Source organism: Palaemon carinicauda, chromosome 3 (assembly GCF_036898095.1).
Source record: "Palaemon carinicauda isolate YSFRI2023 chromosome 3, ASM3689809v2, whole genome shotgun sequence".
NCBI lineage: Eukaryota > Metazoa > Arthropoda > Malacostraca > Decapoda > Palaemonidae > Palaemon > Palaemon carinicauda.
In genome coordinates, this window is record NC_090727.1 from 145017614 (window position 1) to 145037191 (window position 19578).

The 19578-nt window shown below is 34.7% G+C and overlaps 1 protein-coding gene across 2 annotated transcripts in view; it reads right to left on the reverse strand.

Moving 5' to 3' along the window:
• LOC137638590 (melanopsin-A-like) overlaps positions 1–17846 on the reverse strand; it is a 102005-nt gene extending 84159 nt beyond the window's left edge. For both annotated transcript variants that reach the window (XM_068370794.1, XM_068370793.1), the window contains exon 1: positions 17718–17846. In XM_068370794.1, the coding sequence (XP_068226895.1) occupies positions 17718–17792 (75 nt within the window). In that variant the 5' untranslated portion in view covers positions 17793–17846. The remainder of the gene's footprint in view (positions 1–17717) is intronic.
• Positions 17847–19578: the final 1732 nt, after the last annotated feature.

Below are 19578 nucleotides of genomic sequence, written 5' to 3' on the forward strand. Positions count from 1 at the left end.
GTAGTTAACCCATTGGGTGAAGAAGAAGTTTTTGGTAATCTGAGTGTTGTCAGGTGTGAGAGGACAGAAGAGAATCTGTAAAGAACAGGCCAGACTATTCGGTGTGTATGGGCAAAGGGAAAATGAACCGTAACCAGAGAGAAGGATCCAATGTAGTACTGTCTGGCCAGACAAAGGACCCCATAACTCTCTAGCGATAGTATCTCAACGGGTGGCTGGTGCCCTAGTCAACCTACTAATGGAGTTATTTAACAAAAAATACGCAATTAAGAGAGAGAGAGAGAGAGAGAGAGAGAGAGAGAGAGAGAGAGAGAGAGAGAGAGAGAGAGAGAGAGAGAGAGCTAGGAGCCTTCTAATAGTTTTTTTCTGAAACGATTTCAGCTTTGCCAGCAGCAATGTAAAAACTTTCCTAGATACACTATGTTTTATATCCTTTCAAAATAAAATAAAACGATCAGGAACCTCACTGAACCGAAGAAAATAAAGAAGCTAATGTCGTTAAGAGGATAGATCACTATTTGTTTATTTCATTTCTAAATCTTCTTTCCCACCGATATCCCTACATTAAGGGGTCGGTTGCCTGATGTACCATCTCAAATCCCTTCTATCAAAGGCATCCTCTTCCACCAAACCTCTTCTCTCCATATCATCCTCTTGATCTTATACCCTAAAAGGTTCCCCCCAAGCCTTCCATCCTCAACGGGCCCACATCATCTCAGTTGTGACGCTCTTATCACCTCTGCAGTCTTTACTACGCCTGCCATTTTTCTTATTTCATCATTTTCCAATCTTTCAAACAGTGATATTCCCATACTCCACCTCAGCATTCTCATCTCTGTTCTCTCAAGCTCTACTTCCCAATTTCGTCTTATATTCCACGTTTCCGATCTACACATTAACGCTGGTCTTATTAAAGGTTAAAGGTTAAAGGTGACTGGTTTCAGTTTCGGTTCCATCAGAAGATATGCTCACCAGAACGTCAGCCGGGCAAGCCCAACCCCCCACTGTGGTGCCCTACCACAGCAGTAGCCTCCCCAGTAAACAGCTTAAACTCACGGTCCTGGGCAGGGATCGATCTCTTGCCATGCAAAATGCTAGGCAAACACGTTACCACTGTACTAGCCAGGATATAGATCGATTTTTAGCTTGATTGGCAATTTCTTATAACATACTACTCTCGCTACCTCCTTCCACTTCCCCATGGTGATTTTATACTATTCTCAATTTCAGGCTCACATTCTCCCACCTGCCTTATAGTAGATCCCAAGTATCTAAATTGTTTTACCGGTTTTATATCTGAGGCTCTACTTTATGTATAGCTGTTTTATTTCAGCTGTGACCAGGTTGTGGAATGATTTTCCTAATCGGGTAGTTGAATCAGTAGAACTTCAAAAGTTCAAACTTGCGACAAATGTTTTTATGTAGAACAGGCTGACATAACTCTTTTTATAGTTTATATATGAAATATCTGTTTTAATGTAGTTATTATTGTTTAAAATATTTTATTTTAATTGTTCATTACTTCTTATGCCGTTAATTTATTTCCTTATTTCCTTTCCTCACTGGGCTATTTTTTTCTTTGTTGGAGCCCTTGGGCTTATAGCATCTTGATTTTCCAACTAGGGTTGTAACTTGGTTAATAATAATAATAATAATAATAATAATAATAATATTAATAATAATAATAATAATATTGAGGATATCCCTACCTTCTTTACCACTCACCATAACTTCCGTCTTATCCACATTTACCCTCAATCCACCCCTCTCCAAAGTCTCGCCACTCTACAACCCTTCTCTGTTAGTTCCCCTCATTTTCAGCGGCAGTCTTACATTTAAATTTAAACTAATTATTATTATTATTAAATGCTAAGTTACAACCCTAGTTAGAAAAGCAGGATGCTATAAGCCCAGGGGTCCCAACAGGGAAAATAGCCCAGTGAGGAAAAGAAATAAAGAAAAAATAAAATATTTTAAGTATAGTAACACCATTAAACTAAATATTTCCAATAGAAACTATAAAAACTTTAACAAAACAAGAGGAAGAGAAACTAGATAGAAGTGTGCCCGAGTGTACCCTCAATAAGAGAACTCTAACCCAAGACAGTGGAAGACCATGGTACAGAGGCTATGGCACTAACCAAGACTAGAGCACAATGGTTTGATTTTAGAGTGTCCTTCTCCTAGAAGAGCTGCTTACCATAGTTAAAGAATCTCTTCTACCCTTACCAAGAGGAAAGTGGCCAGTGAACAATTACTGTACAGTAGTTAACCCCTTGGGTGAAGAAGAATTGTTTGGCAATCTCAGTGTTGTCAGGTGTATGAGGACAGAGGAGAATCTGTAAAGAATAGGCCAGACTATTCGGTGTCTGTGTTGGCAAAGGGAAAGAATCGTAACCAGAGAGAAGGGTCCTATGTAGTACTGTCTGGCCAGTCAAAGGACCCCATAACTCTCTAGCGGTAGTATCTCAACGGGTGGTTGGTGCCCAGACCAACCTACTGCCTCAAAAAGGTTCGGATAAGCCATTGATACCGATTCATATCACTGATTTTTTTTGTTGTGAGTACAAAATACATATCGCTTAGTTATCAAAGAAGACATAAGCTGCATTCAATATCAGTAGGAAACCTCAACTCCTTGGTATATGCACCACTGACTAGAAACCGGCCATTCTCATTAAATGCCGTAATCCAAGGAGGATGACAATGTCACTTATGGAACAGGTTCGAATCATGGAACAGACAGATTCACTTGTTACATATTTGTTCATATTTATATATCAAGGTCATACAGCCTGGCACTTGGGCAGGGGAGGTTATCAAGCGCTGACTTGCTGTTACACTATTACATAAAAGTTTAGTTAAACGAGGTTGGGAAAAAAAACGGAAGAATGGAAATTGAATAACACAGATAAGTAGAGAGCTGGTAAGTAGGTGCAGCTAAGAACAGAAAAGACGCTGCAAAGACTCAGCAATGCCTACAGTGCACCTCACTATGTGCAAAAGCGGCACTACATCCTTGCGGAACCGTTATGAACAACTATAGTCAATTCTTATTAGTGAGGCAGATTTACACCGACTCGCTGGGGTGCCCTTTTAGCTCAGAAAAGTTTCCTGATCGCTGATTGGTTGGACAATCTAATTCTAACCAATAGGAACGCAGGAAACTTTTCCGAGCTAAAAGGGCACCGCTGCGAGTCAGTGCAAATGCGCCTCATTAAAAAAAATGAGTATAGTGTACACGACCCATCGAGAATAAAAGCTAAACATTTAGATAGAAATGCACACTCGCACACAGATTCAACCCTTCCCACCCCTCCCCCTTTCCTAACTACAACACAGCAGTTGTGGTTTTCAACTGTATCTCTCTGAGTATCCCTTCTCACCAGGGTACGAATACTTCCTCTCCCCCATATCCATGGGACACTGATAGACAGAGTAGTTATACACCTGGCAACGCCGCTCACATTAGCCAGAAATATATATATATATTGTTATGAAAGCTTAATAATGTAACGTAATATTTATTTTGTCATTTTTTTTATAGTTCCCCCTTATATACTTTCGCAACATTTGCTATGTAATCGTTGTTTGAACTGTTATTTTGTTTGTATTTAATTATCTTTGCTGGAGTTAAGTTTAGTCTTCTTTGAAAGCTAGAATTTGTTTTAAGATTACATTCACTGTCTCTGTGTAACTGTAAATAATTACTCTTTAAGTATCTCCAGTATTTCGTAAGTTGTCCCAGCAAGAATTGTTTATTATATGTCTTCATTTTAGTTCTATTAGTTGAGTTATGTTTTGTTTCGTTTTAGTGTTCGTTCTATGTATATGTATTTACAAGGTAAATTTATTTATATATATTTCGTTTTCCTATAGTTTTTTATCACCTTTATTATATATTAAATGTTATTAACGGACAGAGTTCCTTTAGACAGATTCAGCATTGTTACCAGTAGCGTAACAATATATATATATATATATGTATATATATATGTATATATATATATATATAAATAGATAGATAGATATAGATATATGCTAGTGTACGCAACCCATCAAAAGGGAAGCTAAATATTCAAATATGCACACACACACCCTTTCAATAGTGTATGACTACTCCCTCTCCCCCTAATCCCAGTGACGGGGAGAGCTGGGCGTGATCGATATATATATATATATATATATATATATATATATATATATATATATATATATAGCGCAATACCCATAGGCTATATACTGTATATATACACACACAATATATATACATATATATATATATATATATATATATATATAGATAGATAGATAGATAGATAGATATATACATACATACATATAAAAATATACATTTATATATATACATATGCATAGATATATACAGTATATATATACATATATATACATACATACATATATATATATATATATATATATATATACATATATACTGTATATCGATATAATTTTATATAGTTTTACAGATAGATAGATAGATGGATAGATAAACACAGATATAAATATAGGTATATAGATATACATATACATATATATGCATCTATATGTATATATGTATATATATGTATATATATATGTATATATATACATATATAGATGAATATTATATATATATGTATATATATATTTATATATATAGATTTATTGATAAATAAATAAATAAATAAATATACAGTATACATATATATACACATATATAAATATAGGTAGATATACATAGATTCATATATCTATTAATCTATATATATATATATATATATATATATATATATATATATATATATATATATCACCTGAAAATACATATAAAAATCAGACTATATATAGCAGTTTAGTGAGATCGGTAGAGTCTATGGACATGAGTCCTGGTATGGCAATGAAACAATCTCCAATAGATTTAGTAGATTTGAGATCACAGCCCTCAGAAGGATAGGAGCTAAATGGCAGGACATGATTAGAAATGAAACTCTAAGAGAGAGTTAATCGAGTGCCATATACGGATGAGATCATGATAAGGGGTAGATGGAGATGGTTTGGGCATGCTCTTCGCACTCCCCAAGAGAGATCAGTTCACCAAACGTTCAGCTGGACTTCACAAGGCACTAAAAGAGTTGGAAGACCCAGGCCTACATGGCTGAGGACTATGAAGCGCGAAGTAGATGATGAACGTAGAAGTGTAGAATTAAAAGCTCAAGATAGAGACGACTGGCAAGTACTAACCGAGGCTCTTTGCGTCAATAGACGTAAGAGGAGATGATGAAGATGATATTATTATTATTATTATTATCATTATTATTATTATTATTATTATTATTTGCTGAGCTACAACCCCAGCTGGAAAAGCAGCATGTTATAAGCCCAGGGGCTCCAATACAGAAAATAGCCCAGTGAGGAAAGGAAACAAGGAAAAATAAAATATTCTAAGAACAGTAACAACATTAGAATAAATATTTCCAAAAAAAAACTATTTAAAATTTAACAAAACAAGAGGAAGGGAAATAAGATAAAATAACGTGCCCAAATGTACCCTCAAGCAAGAGAACTCTACCCCACGACAGTGGAAGACCATAGTACAGAGGCTATGGCACTACCCATGAATAGATAACAATGGTTTGATTTTGGAGTGTCCTTCTCTCAGAAGAACCGCTTACCATAGCTAAAGAGTCTCTTCTACCCTTACTAAGAGGAAAGAAGCCACAGTGCAGTAGTTAACCCCTTGGGTGAAGAAGAATTGCTTGGTAATCTCAAGTGTTGTCAGGTGTATGAAGACGAGGAGAATATGTAAAAAATAGGCCAGACTATTCGTTGTATGTGTAGGCAAAGAGAAAATGTACCGTACCCAAAGAGAAGGATCCAATGTAGTACTGTCTGGCCAGTCAAAGGACCCCATATCTCTAGCGGTAGTGTCCCTACAGGTGGCTGGTGCCCTGACTAGCATGCTATCTATATACATACGAGAGAATTTGCTCAATTATGAATAAATGAAATATACCAATTTCGAATTACACTTTTATTAAATCACTAATCAGGTTAAATCCTTTACAGAGAGAGAGAGAGAGAGAGAGAGAGAGAGAGAGAGAGAGAGAGAGAGAGAGAGAGAGAGAGAGCAGAGAACGTGTCTTGTTTATATGACCTTCAAACTTCCGATATATTTACCCTAACTTCTGTCGGCCGTGAAGCAAACCAAAAGAGTGATGAATGAATCAGATAAACAGTATATTCTTTCAGCAAATATTTGGAAAAATAAATAACAGGTTTATCAGTTTCAAGTACGAATTCAGAAAAGGCTCATGCCCTCAAATTATATTCGCTGCATTCTTCAGCTTAAAATTACGAATTGAATCTATTAATTCTGCGCCTGAGTCTAATGATATATTCAATGTATTAGTATTAGTGTATATTTTTCCCTGTTGAAGCCCCTGGGTTTATAGCATCTTGTTTTTCCACCTAGGTTTGTAGCCTAGTTGATAATAATAATAATAATAATAATAATAATAATAAGAAGAAGAAGAAGAAGAAGAAGAAGAAGAAGAAGAAGAAGAAGAAGAAGAAGAAGAAGAAGAAAAAGTTGCACCAGGTGCGATGGTATCACATGGCCTTTGAAAATGCAAGAAAAGCTGACGAATTGGGTGTTTACTTTGAACATTTTTGGAGAAGAGGGGCGAGGGGAGTTTTTAAATGTCCATGGCTAAACAAATAAAGTCTTGTGTTGAGCAAATCTGCTCTGATGCACAGGAGACGCGAATAGTGCAATATGTTCTAGAATATTTAATGTGATGCTCAATTAGGTTTATGGAATTTGAGCTATATCCCTTCTCGCTAGGACCTGTAAGGATATTCAGCGTTCAAGTGCACCTCAGGGAAAACCTTGAAGTTACACTATAAAGAAAAAGTTAGAATTTGCATAACAAAATGGAAGAGTTATTATTATCATGCTACAACCCTAGTTGGAAAAGCAAGATGCTATAAGCCCAATGGCTCCAAAAAATAAAATAGCCCAGCGAGGAAAGAAAATAAGGGAATAGACTAATAGAAAAGTAATGAATAAATCAAATGCAATATTGTAAGAACAGTAACAATATTAGAATAGATCTTTCATATATAAACTATAAAAACTTAAAAAACAAGAGGAAGAGATATAAGATAAAATAGTGAGCCTTAATGTAACCTCAAGCAAGAGATCTCTACCCTCAGACAGTGGAAGACCATGGTACAGGTACAGAGGCTATGGCACTACCCAAGACGAGAGAACAATGGCTTGATTTTGGAGCGTCCTTCTCCTATAAGAGCTGCTTACCATATAGCTAAAGAGTGTCTCCTACCCTTGCCAAGAGGAAAGTAGCCATTGAACAATTACATTGCAGTAATTAACCCCTTGAACGAGGAATAATTGTTTGGTAATTTCAGTGTTGTCAGGTGTATGAGGACAGAGGAGAATGTGGAAAGATTAGTAGACGGACATATTATAGGTTCTGCTTGGGGAATTCTGCAAAGATCCTGAAGTACCTCCTATTGGAGAACGTAATTTTGAAGATCTTTTGGATTACGTATTATAAGGGACTGTATGTGTGTGATATTTGAGACAGGTAGATTTTATTCCTGACCATGGCTCGGCTGTTAAAATAGGTTGAGTGTATCAGCGACTATTGTTTTGACATTACCTGGAGCCACCATTTTGGGGGGAAATTACTCATGATTTTTTTTTTTTTTTTTTTTTATTACGAGCAATGGCTAAATGAGACGGGTAAACCCAACTCTGTTTTCTAGCCCAGACCCAAAGCAAACAGCCTCGAGTAATAAACTAAAGTTGTCAGGATAAACAGACGTATTAAATTAATTCCAAAGTTTAGTAGTATGGGGTAACAAAAAGTAATCGAATCTTGTAGTTCTCTTGAAAACATTTTTATGAAATCATTAGCGCAAGAAAATATACGCTGAGTTTATGATACACGAGAGATCCATAACAAGGGAAGGAAATTGTGCTATTGTAAATCTTAAGGACCGGTTAGCTATTATGCTGTACACTGATTAAGTCGGCACAGGCTACTACTACTACTACTACTACTACTACTACTACTACTACTACTACTTTAAGGGCTGTATTCCTGGTCGTGTCACACAAGGAAACCTTGTGCACTAGAGAACCTACAAGATCTAACTTAAGTCTTTTCTTTTTAGTCTATATAGTTTATGAATTATCTGATCTAATGTTGTTAATGTTTTTCAAAATATTTTAAATAAATTTTTCATCAATTCTTATATCATTTATTTCTGTTTCCTTTCTTCACGGGGCTATTTTCCCCTATTGAAGCCCTTGGGCTTATAGCATGTTGCTTTTCCAACTAGGTTTGTAGCTTGACTAGAAATAATAATAATAATGTCGTATACATTCTTAGATATTTGGAGTATCACACAGCATATTCCGTGTTAAAGATCAACTCCACATACTCGAAAGCACTTAGAAAATGAGTCTTCATCTTTTTTTTTTTCATTGAAAGCCTTAATATCTTTTATTTGCTTTATACAATTAGGGGAATGTGGCCAGACCTGGGTCCGGGGAGGCAACTCAGCTTCAATGTGCAACTGAAGAAAATCCCCGAAGATGCACTAAGTAAAATCTAATAGACTGGACACTAAAATGGAAGAAAGCAAGTTGGAATATAGGTAAAATAGAAGACTAAAGTATATTTGTATATATATATATATATATATATATATATATATATATATATATATATATATATATATATATATATATATGTATCCGCAATAAACCCCTTTGAGTTAATAATACCTACAGTAGGCTACACCACTGGAGGTGCAATGACTCCACTCTCCCACCAATAATAATAATAATAATAATAATAATAATAATAATAATAATAATAATAATAATAATAATAATAATAATAATAATAACAATTTTCATTTGGGGTCTTGGAATTTCGCAGCTCATATGATCATCGAGATGTCAAAACGCTAAATAGGCTGGAGATGATATTATTATTATTATTATTATTATTATTATTATTATTATTATTATTATTATTATAACAACAATAATAAAAATTATTATTATCATTATCATTATTAGTAGCTTAGCAAGCTACAACCCTACAAGCCCAAGGGCTCCAACACGGAAAATAGCCCAATGAGGAAAGGAAATAAGGAAATAAACAAACTATAAGAGAAGCAATGAACAATTAAAATAAAATATTTCAAGTGTAGTAACTACATTAGAAAAGATCTTTCATATATATACTAAAAAAAATAAAAAACAAAAGCATCAAAAGAAATAAGATAGAAGAACAGCGTGCTCGATTGTACCCTCAAGCAAGAAAACTCTAATCCAAGACAGTGGAAGACCGTGGTTCAGAGGCTATGGTACTACCAGGGATTAGAGAACAATGGTTGAATTTTGGAGTGTCCTTCTCCTAGAAGAGCTTTTCAAAATAGTTAGTCTCCCTTCTACCCTTGCCAAGAGGAAAGTAGCCACTGAACAATTACAGTGCAGTAGTTAACACCTTGAGCGAAGAAGAATTGTTTGGTAATCTGTGTTGTAAGGAGTATGAGGGCAGAGGAGAATGTGGAAAGAATAGGCCAGACTATTCGGTGTATATGTAGAGAAAGTAAAACGAGCCGTGACCAGAGATAGGGATTCAATGTAGCACTGTCTAGCCAGTCAAATGACCCAATTACTCTCTAACGGTAGTATCTCACCAGGTGGCTGGCACATTGGAGATATGTGGATAATGATTATGTAAGACCTCATTTTTTATATGTAATCATTTTATCTCTTATTAAATTTATTTTTTTCCTATCTGTCCTGCTGTTATCAATTGCATATCATTCATAGTATTTTTATTTGAAAATATTACTCCTAATTTTTCATTCTCGCTTTGATTTATTCTATATTCTTCTGTTTGGTATATTATTATTATTATTATCATTACTAGCCAAGCTACAACCCTAGTTGGAAAAGCAAGATGCTATAAGCCCAAGGGCTCCAACAGGGAAAAATAGCCCAGTGAGGAAAGGAAATAAGGAAATAAATAAATGATGAGAATTGATTAACAATATATCATTCTAAAAAAAACAGTAACAGCATCAAAACAGATATGTCCTCTATAAACTATTAACAACGTCCAAAACAGATATGTCATAAATAAACTATAAAAAGACTCATGTCATCCTGGTCAACATAAAAACATTTGCTCCAAATTTGAACTTTTAAAGTTCTACTGATTCAACTACCCGATTAGGAAGATCATTCCATAACTTGGTAACAGCTGGAATAAAACTTCTATATGTGGTATTCTATAAAGGAGTAGGCGAAGCAGCTTACAAATTTAAGATGATCATCACTAGATGAAACAGAAAAGTTTTTAACGAAATTACTTCCAATTTCCTAAAAACATCGAAAAAAAAAGTTATAGCAGTTAATAAGAGAATCTCTTTCGGGCTTCTTTCCCTCTCGCTAGATTTAATTATCATGTCAACATCTCAGATTTCGCCTCCCTCAGGATTTTTTTTTTTTTTTTTTTTTACGATACTTCAGATGGATTATTTGCCTTTTGGTAGCCTTTTAAAGTTATCTTTGAAAGATCTATTTTATTGTTGTTACTGGTCTTAAAATATTTCATTCTAATTATTCATTACATGTCTTGTGATATATTTATTTCCTTTCTTCAGTGGGCTGTTTACCCTGTTAGAGTTCTTGGGCTTATAACATCTTGCTTTTCTAACTAGGGCTGTAGTTTAGCTAGAAATAATAATAATAATAATAATAATAATAATAATAATAATAATAATAACAATAATAATAATAGGTATAATCTGTTACTTATTATTCATTATATATCTGTACCTTCTGAATTATTTAGTTTTACAATTGTTAAGTTTTTATTAAAATTGAAAATTCCTTGAAGCTCAAGAGCACATACGACAAGAAGAGCTCCTGTAATATTCAATGAAGTTTCAATAATTCACTCCGATATCAAACCATTGTTCTCTAGTCTTTGGCAGTGCCATAACCTCTGTACCATGGTCTTACACTGTCATGGGTTGGAGTTCTCTAGGTTAAGGGTACACTCGGGCACACTATCCTATCTTAATTCTCTTCCTATGTTTTATTAAAGTTTTTATCGTTTATATCGAAAATATTTATTTTAATGTTGTTATTGTTCTTGAAATATTTTGTTTTTCCTTGTATCCATTCCTCACAGGGCTGTTTTCCTTGTTGGAGCCCCTGGGCTTATAGCATATTGCTTTCCCAACTAGGGTTGTAGCTCAGCAAATAATAATAATAATAATAATAATAATAATAATAATAATAATAATAATAATAATAATAATAATAATAATAATAATAGAGGATTAATTTCTGAATCATTATTACCATTGTCAAGAACACTTGGAAAGGAAAATGAAAAGGTAGATATGATAGGTATATTCTGGAAGCCAAAACTGAGAAGTTTAGTGATTAATTTAGTCTTGAAGTAACAGGAGTGTCGTAATACAGATTCCAATCCCAGCTGGAACAGTATACACGCATGTATGTGTATGTATATACTGATATAATATATATATATATATATATATATATATATATATATATATATATATATATATATATACATATATATATATATATATATATATATATATATATATATATATATATGAGTATCTAATACAGTAAGTTCATCTGCCCAAGCAGGGATTCGATCCTATACGGTGCCATTCTTGTGAACCCAAGACACCATTACTCACTGAAATTCTCAATTTTGGCTTCCAAATCTTTTGTTTTTCCTTCCAAGTGTTCTCGACTATAACTATGATTCAGAAACATGCTATATATCAGTCTTCAAATAATCTTGGTCTAATTTGCAAGAAATGAAAATGTAAGAGAGACTACTCGAGCGCTATATGTGGATGAGATCATGGTGAGAGGTAAATGGAGATGGTTTGGGCATGCTCTTCGCACTCCCCAAGAGAGATTAGTTCACCAAACTTTCAACTGACTCCACAAGGTACTAGAAGAGTGTGAAGATTCAGGCCTACATGGCTGAGGACTATGAAAAGGGAAGTGGGAGATGATGAATGGAGAAGTATTGATTTAAAAGTTCAAGATAGAGACGACTGGCGAAATCTAACCGAGGCCCTTTGCATCAATAGGCGTAGGAGATGATGAATTTGTAGCGACAGCCATGATGAATTGTGCCAACGTTTCTCGAGAATAGATTAGCAAGAGAACAATTTGGATTCTAAATAGCGTAGAAAAAGGGAAATTATATCTTAGTGTATCTTATCTCCTGAAGAGGCTGCAGCATTTTTATCATATTAAGTCTTTACTGTGAAGTGGATTCAGTTTTAATTTCTTCTTTTTAAAATATTTCTTTTTGTCTTTTAACAAACTGGAAATTTACTTTTAGGATGGTGTACATATGGTCTTATAACTTATTTCTGAATTTTTAATGTGTCCTAAATAATAATAATAATAATAATAATAATAATAATAATAATAATAATGGCTGCATCGGCAAAGTTTATTTTCTTATCCAATTTTTCTATTTTCCGGATAATTCTCTTCTCTAGAGCGCTTCAATCAGCCAGCAGACTTGAAAAATTCATCAGTCAGGTGAATGACAAAATCGGGAAGACTTCTCAAGTATATTATCACAAAGTACAAGTAAAACTTTTGGTACAAAATAGTAAAAACTACGACGCGTTTCGAGGATAAGCAGCCATTACTTTTAACTCAACCTGCCTAAAAGAGGGTCTCCTACCACGAAATAATAATAATAATAATAATAATAATAATAATAATAATAATAATAATAATAATAATAAAGCTTCCATTTACATTCTATTTTTAGCTCTCCATTATGGAATCCCTTTTGCAGCTAACACAATGTCGAAATCCTTGTTTTGGTCCCTATATATTTATCTAGTTGTTGACATTATTATTATTATTATTATTATTATTATTATTATTATTATTATTATTATTATTATTATCACCTGCTGAGCTACAACCCTATTAAAATAAAATATTTTAAGAACAGTAACAACATCAAAATTCATTTTTCATATATAAACTATTAAAAACTTCAAAAACAACTAGAGGAAGAGAAATAAAATAGAAAAGTGTGCGTGAGTGTACCCACAAGCAAGAAAACTCTACTCCAAGACAGTGGATGGCCAACGTACAGAGGCTATGGCACTATCCAAGACTAGAGAACAATGGTTTGATTTTGGAGTGTCCCTCTCCTAGAAGAATTGCTTACCCTAAAGAGTCTCTTGTACACTTACCAAAAGGTAAGAAGTCACTGAACAAATACAGTACTGTAGTTAACTTCCTGAGAGAAGAAGAATTGTTTGGTAATCTCAGTGTTGTCAGGTATATGAGGACAGATGAAAATGTGGAATGGTTGGGCCAGACTATTCGGTGGATGTGTAGGCAGAGGAAGAATGCGCCGTAGACAGAGAGTGAGATCCAATGTAGCTCTGTCTGGCCAGTATAAAGACACAGTAACTCTCTAGTCAATGGGTGGCTGGTGCCCTGGTCAACCTACTACTCTTTGTCGTTGTAAATTTTAATTAGATTTTTAATCACTAGTTTTTAAGTTAGATGTAATGTGGGGCCTTCCTAATATCTTTGAGATTAATGTTTAAAATCTAATTTTCCTACAGAAACATAATTCACCATAGCTTCTTAGTTACCTTCATTTAATGCTTCTTAAATGTCGCCCAACTGACACTCAAATTGTTCACATGCATTATTTAGTAGGTCTCCAATACAAAACCACCCCTATTAACAAGATGTGTTGTTCGTGAATCGCAAGGGAATGCAGATTAAATTTCCTCCACACACAATAGGAAAACCAAGAGCATTTTAGACTGGTGATGAAATTATTCAAATCTCGCAGAAAACATATTGTCCCTAGTTTATGCAACTGTACTACTATGATAAAATCAACTCTTAAGGTAATCCACGTGATATACTGCAGGGAATTATTATTATTATTATTATTATTATTATTATTACTTGCTAAGCTACAAACTAGTTGGAAAAGCAGGATGCTACAAGCCCAAGGGCTCCAACAGGAAAAATAGCCCAGTGAGGAAAGGAAATAAAGAAAGAAACAGCAAGACAGGTAATTAACAATTAAACAAAACAGTAACAATGAAATAAATCTCATATATAAACTATAAAAAACGTAAAGACAAGAGGAAAAGAAATAAGATAGAATAGTGTGCTCGAGTGTACCCTCAAGCAAGAGAATTCTACCCCAAGTCAGTGGAAGGTCTTGGTACAGAGGCTATGGCACTACCCAAGACTAGAGAATAATGGTTTGATTTTGGAGTGTCCTTCTTCTAGAAGAGCTGCTTACCAAGGCTAAAGAGCCTCTTCTACCCTTACCAAGAGGAAAGTAGTCATTGAACAATTACATTGCAGTAGTTAACCCCTTGATAGAAGAATTGTTTGGTAATCTCAGCGTTGTCAGGTGTATGAGGAGAGAGGAGAATCTGTCAAGAATATGCCAGACTATTCGGTGGATGTGTAGGCAAAGGGAAAGTGAACCGTAACCAGAGATAAAGATCCAAGGTAGTACAGTCTGGCCAGTCAAAGAATTGTTTGGTAATCTCAGTAAGACAGTTAAGAATATGTAAAGAATAGGCCAGACTATTCGGTGTATAAGCAGGAAAAGGGAAAGTGAACCGTAACTAGAGAAGGATCCAATGCAGTACTGCCTGGTCAGTCAAAGGACTCAATACCTCTCTAGCTGTAGTATCTCAACGGGTTGCTGGTGGCCTGGTCAACATACTACCTGTGAAATATGTCAAAAATGTTTCATGCGAAAGTAATTGATCGCCGTGGTAAAAAGGCGAATACACAACATTAGCTGGACATTTGTCTGTCATCTTCAGTTTAATACTAATCAGCCCTTGTTTATTGGAACTGACTCTCTCTCTCTCTCTCTCTCTCTCTCTCTCTCTCTCTCTCTCTCTCTCTCTCTCTCTCTCTCTCTCTGGACAAGCAAAATAATGCCTTCATTTAGAAGAGGCCAGGTGTGAATAAAAAAATCATATATTTGTACATATGTTGTGTAAGAAGAAGAAGAAGAAGAAGAAGAAGAAGGAGAGAGAGAGAGAGAGAGAGAGAGAGAGAGAGAGAGAGAGAGAGAGAGAGAGAGAGAGAGAGAGAGAGAGAGAGAGATAGCACTGAAACAAACCAGGTGAACAAAATCAATCGAGAAAATAAATACATATGAAATAGCCGAGAGCATACTCAAAAAGAAATAAAATGGAAAACCATCACACTGAAATTGTTAGAATAATATTAAGGAGAGAGAGAGAGAGAGAGAGAGAGAGAGAGAGACTTTATACCGCTGTATGACTCAAATGTTAACATGGCCTACTTCTGGCCTCATCAAATATTAAAAACTATAATCAGACAAGGGTCTGTATGGACTTACCGTGAATTTATCATCAAATATTTGAATTATTGAAAGTTTAATGAATATTACAGGATCTGCTCATGCCAGTACATTTAACATGCTTCTTTGTGAGCCGCTAAAATTCGGTGAATTCTCAATTTTAGACAAAATTTAAAATTCCAAACCTATATTACTTCAGGGATTTAATATAGACATGGAAGTACAAAGTACAAAAAGTTTCTCTAATCAGGTAAAAGTTTTTGTAAATGCCAAATACTCCAGGGATCAAAATATCGATACAGCAGTTTGTCCATTTTTTTGAGAGGAACAGCAAAAGTGTTTAGGATTGAAATAGGCATTTCGTAAGAACAGAAAGCAACTATGATTTACGAGCGGTGTTTGTTAAGAAGTCAGCAGTGGAACTTTTTATTGGATTACTTTTTGGACGAGTACGTAATAAAAGTACTAAAAGCAAAAACTATGTTGTGGATGCAGTAAAGGACTCAACTTCCGTCGAGTCTTGGCGATTTCCAAACCACTGACTGAATTTGACGGTAGATCTCAGGCTAACAAATATTTCCAACGAGAGGTATTTTATTCCGTTTTCATCTGAAAAGCATTCATACAGGAAATCTGTTTTACCTGAGTGAACACTCTGAAAAGACCTGTCAATCCAAAGAATTGGATGCATATCCACTAACTTACATGAATGTACACATCTATTTAGGGAACGCCTATCTTGACAATCTGAAATAAAAAGAGCAGTTCGGGTCCTCACAAACAGAGATTGTAAACACGCTTTCCTACTCTTAAACAAAAGCCTAACAGTTTGAATAAACCGGGAATGATGTTGGATGGCTTATTGGTAAATTAACTGTCCAAATAGATGTTGACCCTGATTAAGAAAATCTAGTATTCTACAGTGGTCTTCATGTGGATCCTTGCAAAATCTATATCATAACCCGTATTCTCTTGAATAAAGTAAACTTGGTGAATAAAAGTTTTAGATCCTCACAGATTCCTAGATCATAATCGTGCAATTAAAGACATAAACCTACAAGGTCTGTTTGTCGTATACATTCTTAGGTAGTTAGAATATCACACAACGTTATTGTGTGACTTTTCAACCATTACAAAATTATGACATACAAAAGAAGTGACTTCAAAAGTGACTCATCTCTCTCTCTCTCTCTCTCTCTCTCTCTCTCTATCTCTCTCTCTCTCTCTCTCTCTCTCTCTCTCTCTCTCTCTCTCTCTCTCTCTCTCTCTTCCACTGTCTTGGATAAGAGTTCTCTTGGTTGAGGATGCAACAAGTCCCACTATTCTATTTGATTCCTTATTTCCTTTCCTCACCGGGCTATTTTTCCTGTTGAAGCCCCTGTGCTTGTAGCATCCTGCTTTTCAAACTAGAGCTGTAACTTAGATAATAATAATAATAATAATAATAATAATAATAATAATAATAATAATAATAATAATTGAACATTAGACGATATCAAGTAAGTAAACGAGTCTAAACTGATTAAACCAAAAAAATAGGCATTTATCAGAAAGAGCTAACTAGTCAGACAGTTGGAATAACACTCAGGAATGGATTTCAGCAAACTGAAGAACAAGAATATATCAAACCACGTACCAATGTCAACTTTCTCCAACTGCCACTTTACATATTTTTCATCTGGCTCACGATATAAAAGGGCAATGGACAACCCTTCCTACCGACCATTGCACTTTTTGAAAGTTACTTACACAAAATATTTCGCCCAGAGAAAGACAAAGGTGATGGTAAACTGATCACTCACACACACACCCAGATTTCCCGGACATTATTTCCAGACGGGGGCTCTTATACTATCAGTCATAAACAGGGTTTAAACTTTTAAGGTAATTACCTTAGTTTGAGCAAATTTGCATATTTTCAAAGTAATTTCTTAAAGCTAAGGACATTTTTAAGGTAATTTTGGTTTTACTAGCTTCAAATTTAAGGAAATATGAAAACTTTTAAGGTGATCTAAGTTAAAAAGCAGCAGCATCTAAAGTAATGGCCACATGCTCAAGTTTAAACCCTGGTCAGAACCCCCAAACCCACAGATATCTTGGGTAACAAATTACACTGAAGAAGAAAATCTAACTTGAAAAAAAGAAGTTACATGTGTAATTCCAAGTACCCAAAACAAACCCGTAGATTCTAAACATGCATCGATACACCATGCAGCAAGAATATTGCCCTAAAGCAGTTAGTTCAGGCCCTACCTTGAGAGCAATGTAAGAGTAAGCGTAGAGAATGGAGCTCATTGGGAAAGCCCAGGCGACGCAGAGCAGCATCATGACGAAGGAGCGGTCGTGCCAGTTGGAGGAGAGGTAGTCGCAGGTGCAACCGAACAACACACCCTAAGGGGGAGAGATACTGGCATTTAATAGGCAAACTAAATAAAGCAGGAAAGCAAAAGAATGAGTATTTAGGAAAAAAAAAAAAGAATGCTTGCAAAGTATGCGAAGTTAATGTCTATGTTTAGGCAAGGAAAAGTTTGAACGAGAATTTACCCTCTTGTAGCAGGCAGGTTTTAGCTGTGTGTGTGTGTGTGTGTGTGTATGCTAAAGCAAACATAAAAATCATTACCATATTGAATGGATAAATGGCAATGAAGAAATATTTCTTCAAGCATAATCATAAATGGATTAGGAAAATACTTAAAGAGAAGTATTTTTTAAACGAATTCATGCAAAGAATAAGAATTTTCCTAACAAGAATCTACTTTCTAGTGAAAGGCAAGTTGTAATTGTGTGTGTGTGTGTGTGTATGTGTGTGTGTGTGTATGTGAAAGCAAACAGACAAATCAACGTACTGATAGTGTAAATAGATATAGAGAAAAATTTTGCAAATACGCACAGAATAGGAAAATAATTCTAAGTAAATCAAATTAGTCTGGAATAATGCGCGCTATGTTAAGCCATGCTATCTGAGTCGTTTAGTTCTCATATACTTTAAAATATTTTATTTTAATTATCAATTACTTCTCACGTAGTTTCCTTATTACCTTTCCTCGCCGGGATTTTTTCCTTGTTGGAGCCCTCGGGCTTATAGCACCCTGCTTTTCCAACTAGGGTTGTAGCTTAGCAAGTAGTAATAATGATAATAATAATAATAATAATAATAATAATAATAATAATAATAATAATAATAATAATAATAATAATAACTCACTGCTGCAGTAAATCACACTTATTTTGAAAGATAACTTACTGTATTACGAAGAATGTCTTGTATATTGGTAAACACAATTTATGGAAACGCAGTTTCTATGCTGTCCCAATACATTACAAATGGCAAAAACTGTAAATGTATATTTCTTAATAAAGGAAACACTCTGCAATATGTTAACGTTCTTTGAGTCACTTCGCTGGGATGTTTTCTTCTAGACATCTTAGTGGTTGTTATTCATTTTAAAAATCAAGACAGTGACATATTTTTATATTAACTCTGGAGTATACAGAGAATGTACTAGTTAATTTAAAGATTAAAGGTTAAAGGTGTCTAGTTTCAGTTCCAGTTCCATGAGAATAGATGCTCACCAGAACGTAAGCCGGGCAAGCTCAACCCCACCCCCACTGTCTTAGGTTAGAGTTCTCTTGCTTGTGGATACACTTGGGCACACTATTCAATCTAATTTCTCTTCCTCTTGTTTTGGTAAAGTTTTCATAGTTTATATAGGAAATATTTATTTTAATGTTGTTACTGTTCTTTAAATATTTTCTTTTTCCTTGTTTCCTTTCCGCACTGGGCTATTTTCCCTGTTGGGGCCCCTGGGCTTATAGCATCCTGCTTTTCCAACTAGGGTTGTAGCTTAGCAATTAATAATAATAATAATAATAATAATAATAATGATAATAACACTGTGGTGCCTTACCACAGAAGTGGTTTCCCCAGTAAACAGCTTAAACTCACGATCCCGGGAGGTGATCGATCTGCTGCCATGCGAATGCTAGGCAAAAACGTTACCACTGTACTAGCCAGGAGGTTAAAGACAACAAAATGAAATTTGGAAATAAACAATATTAAAGATCAGGTATGGAAAGAAAATTATAAATCAAAATAGACAACTAAAAACAGGTC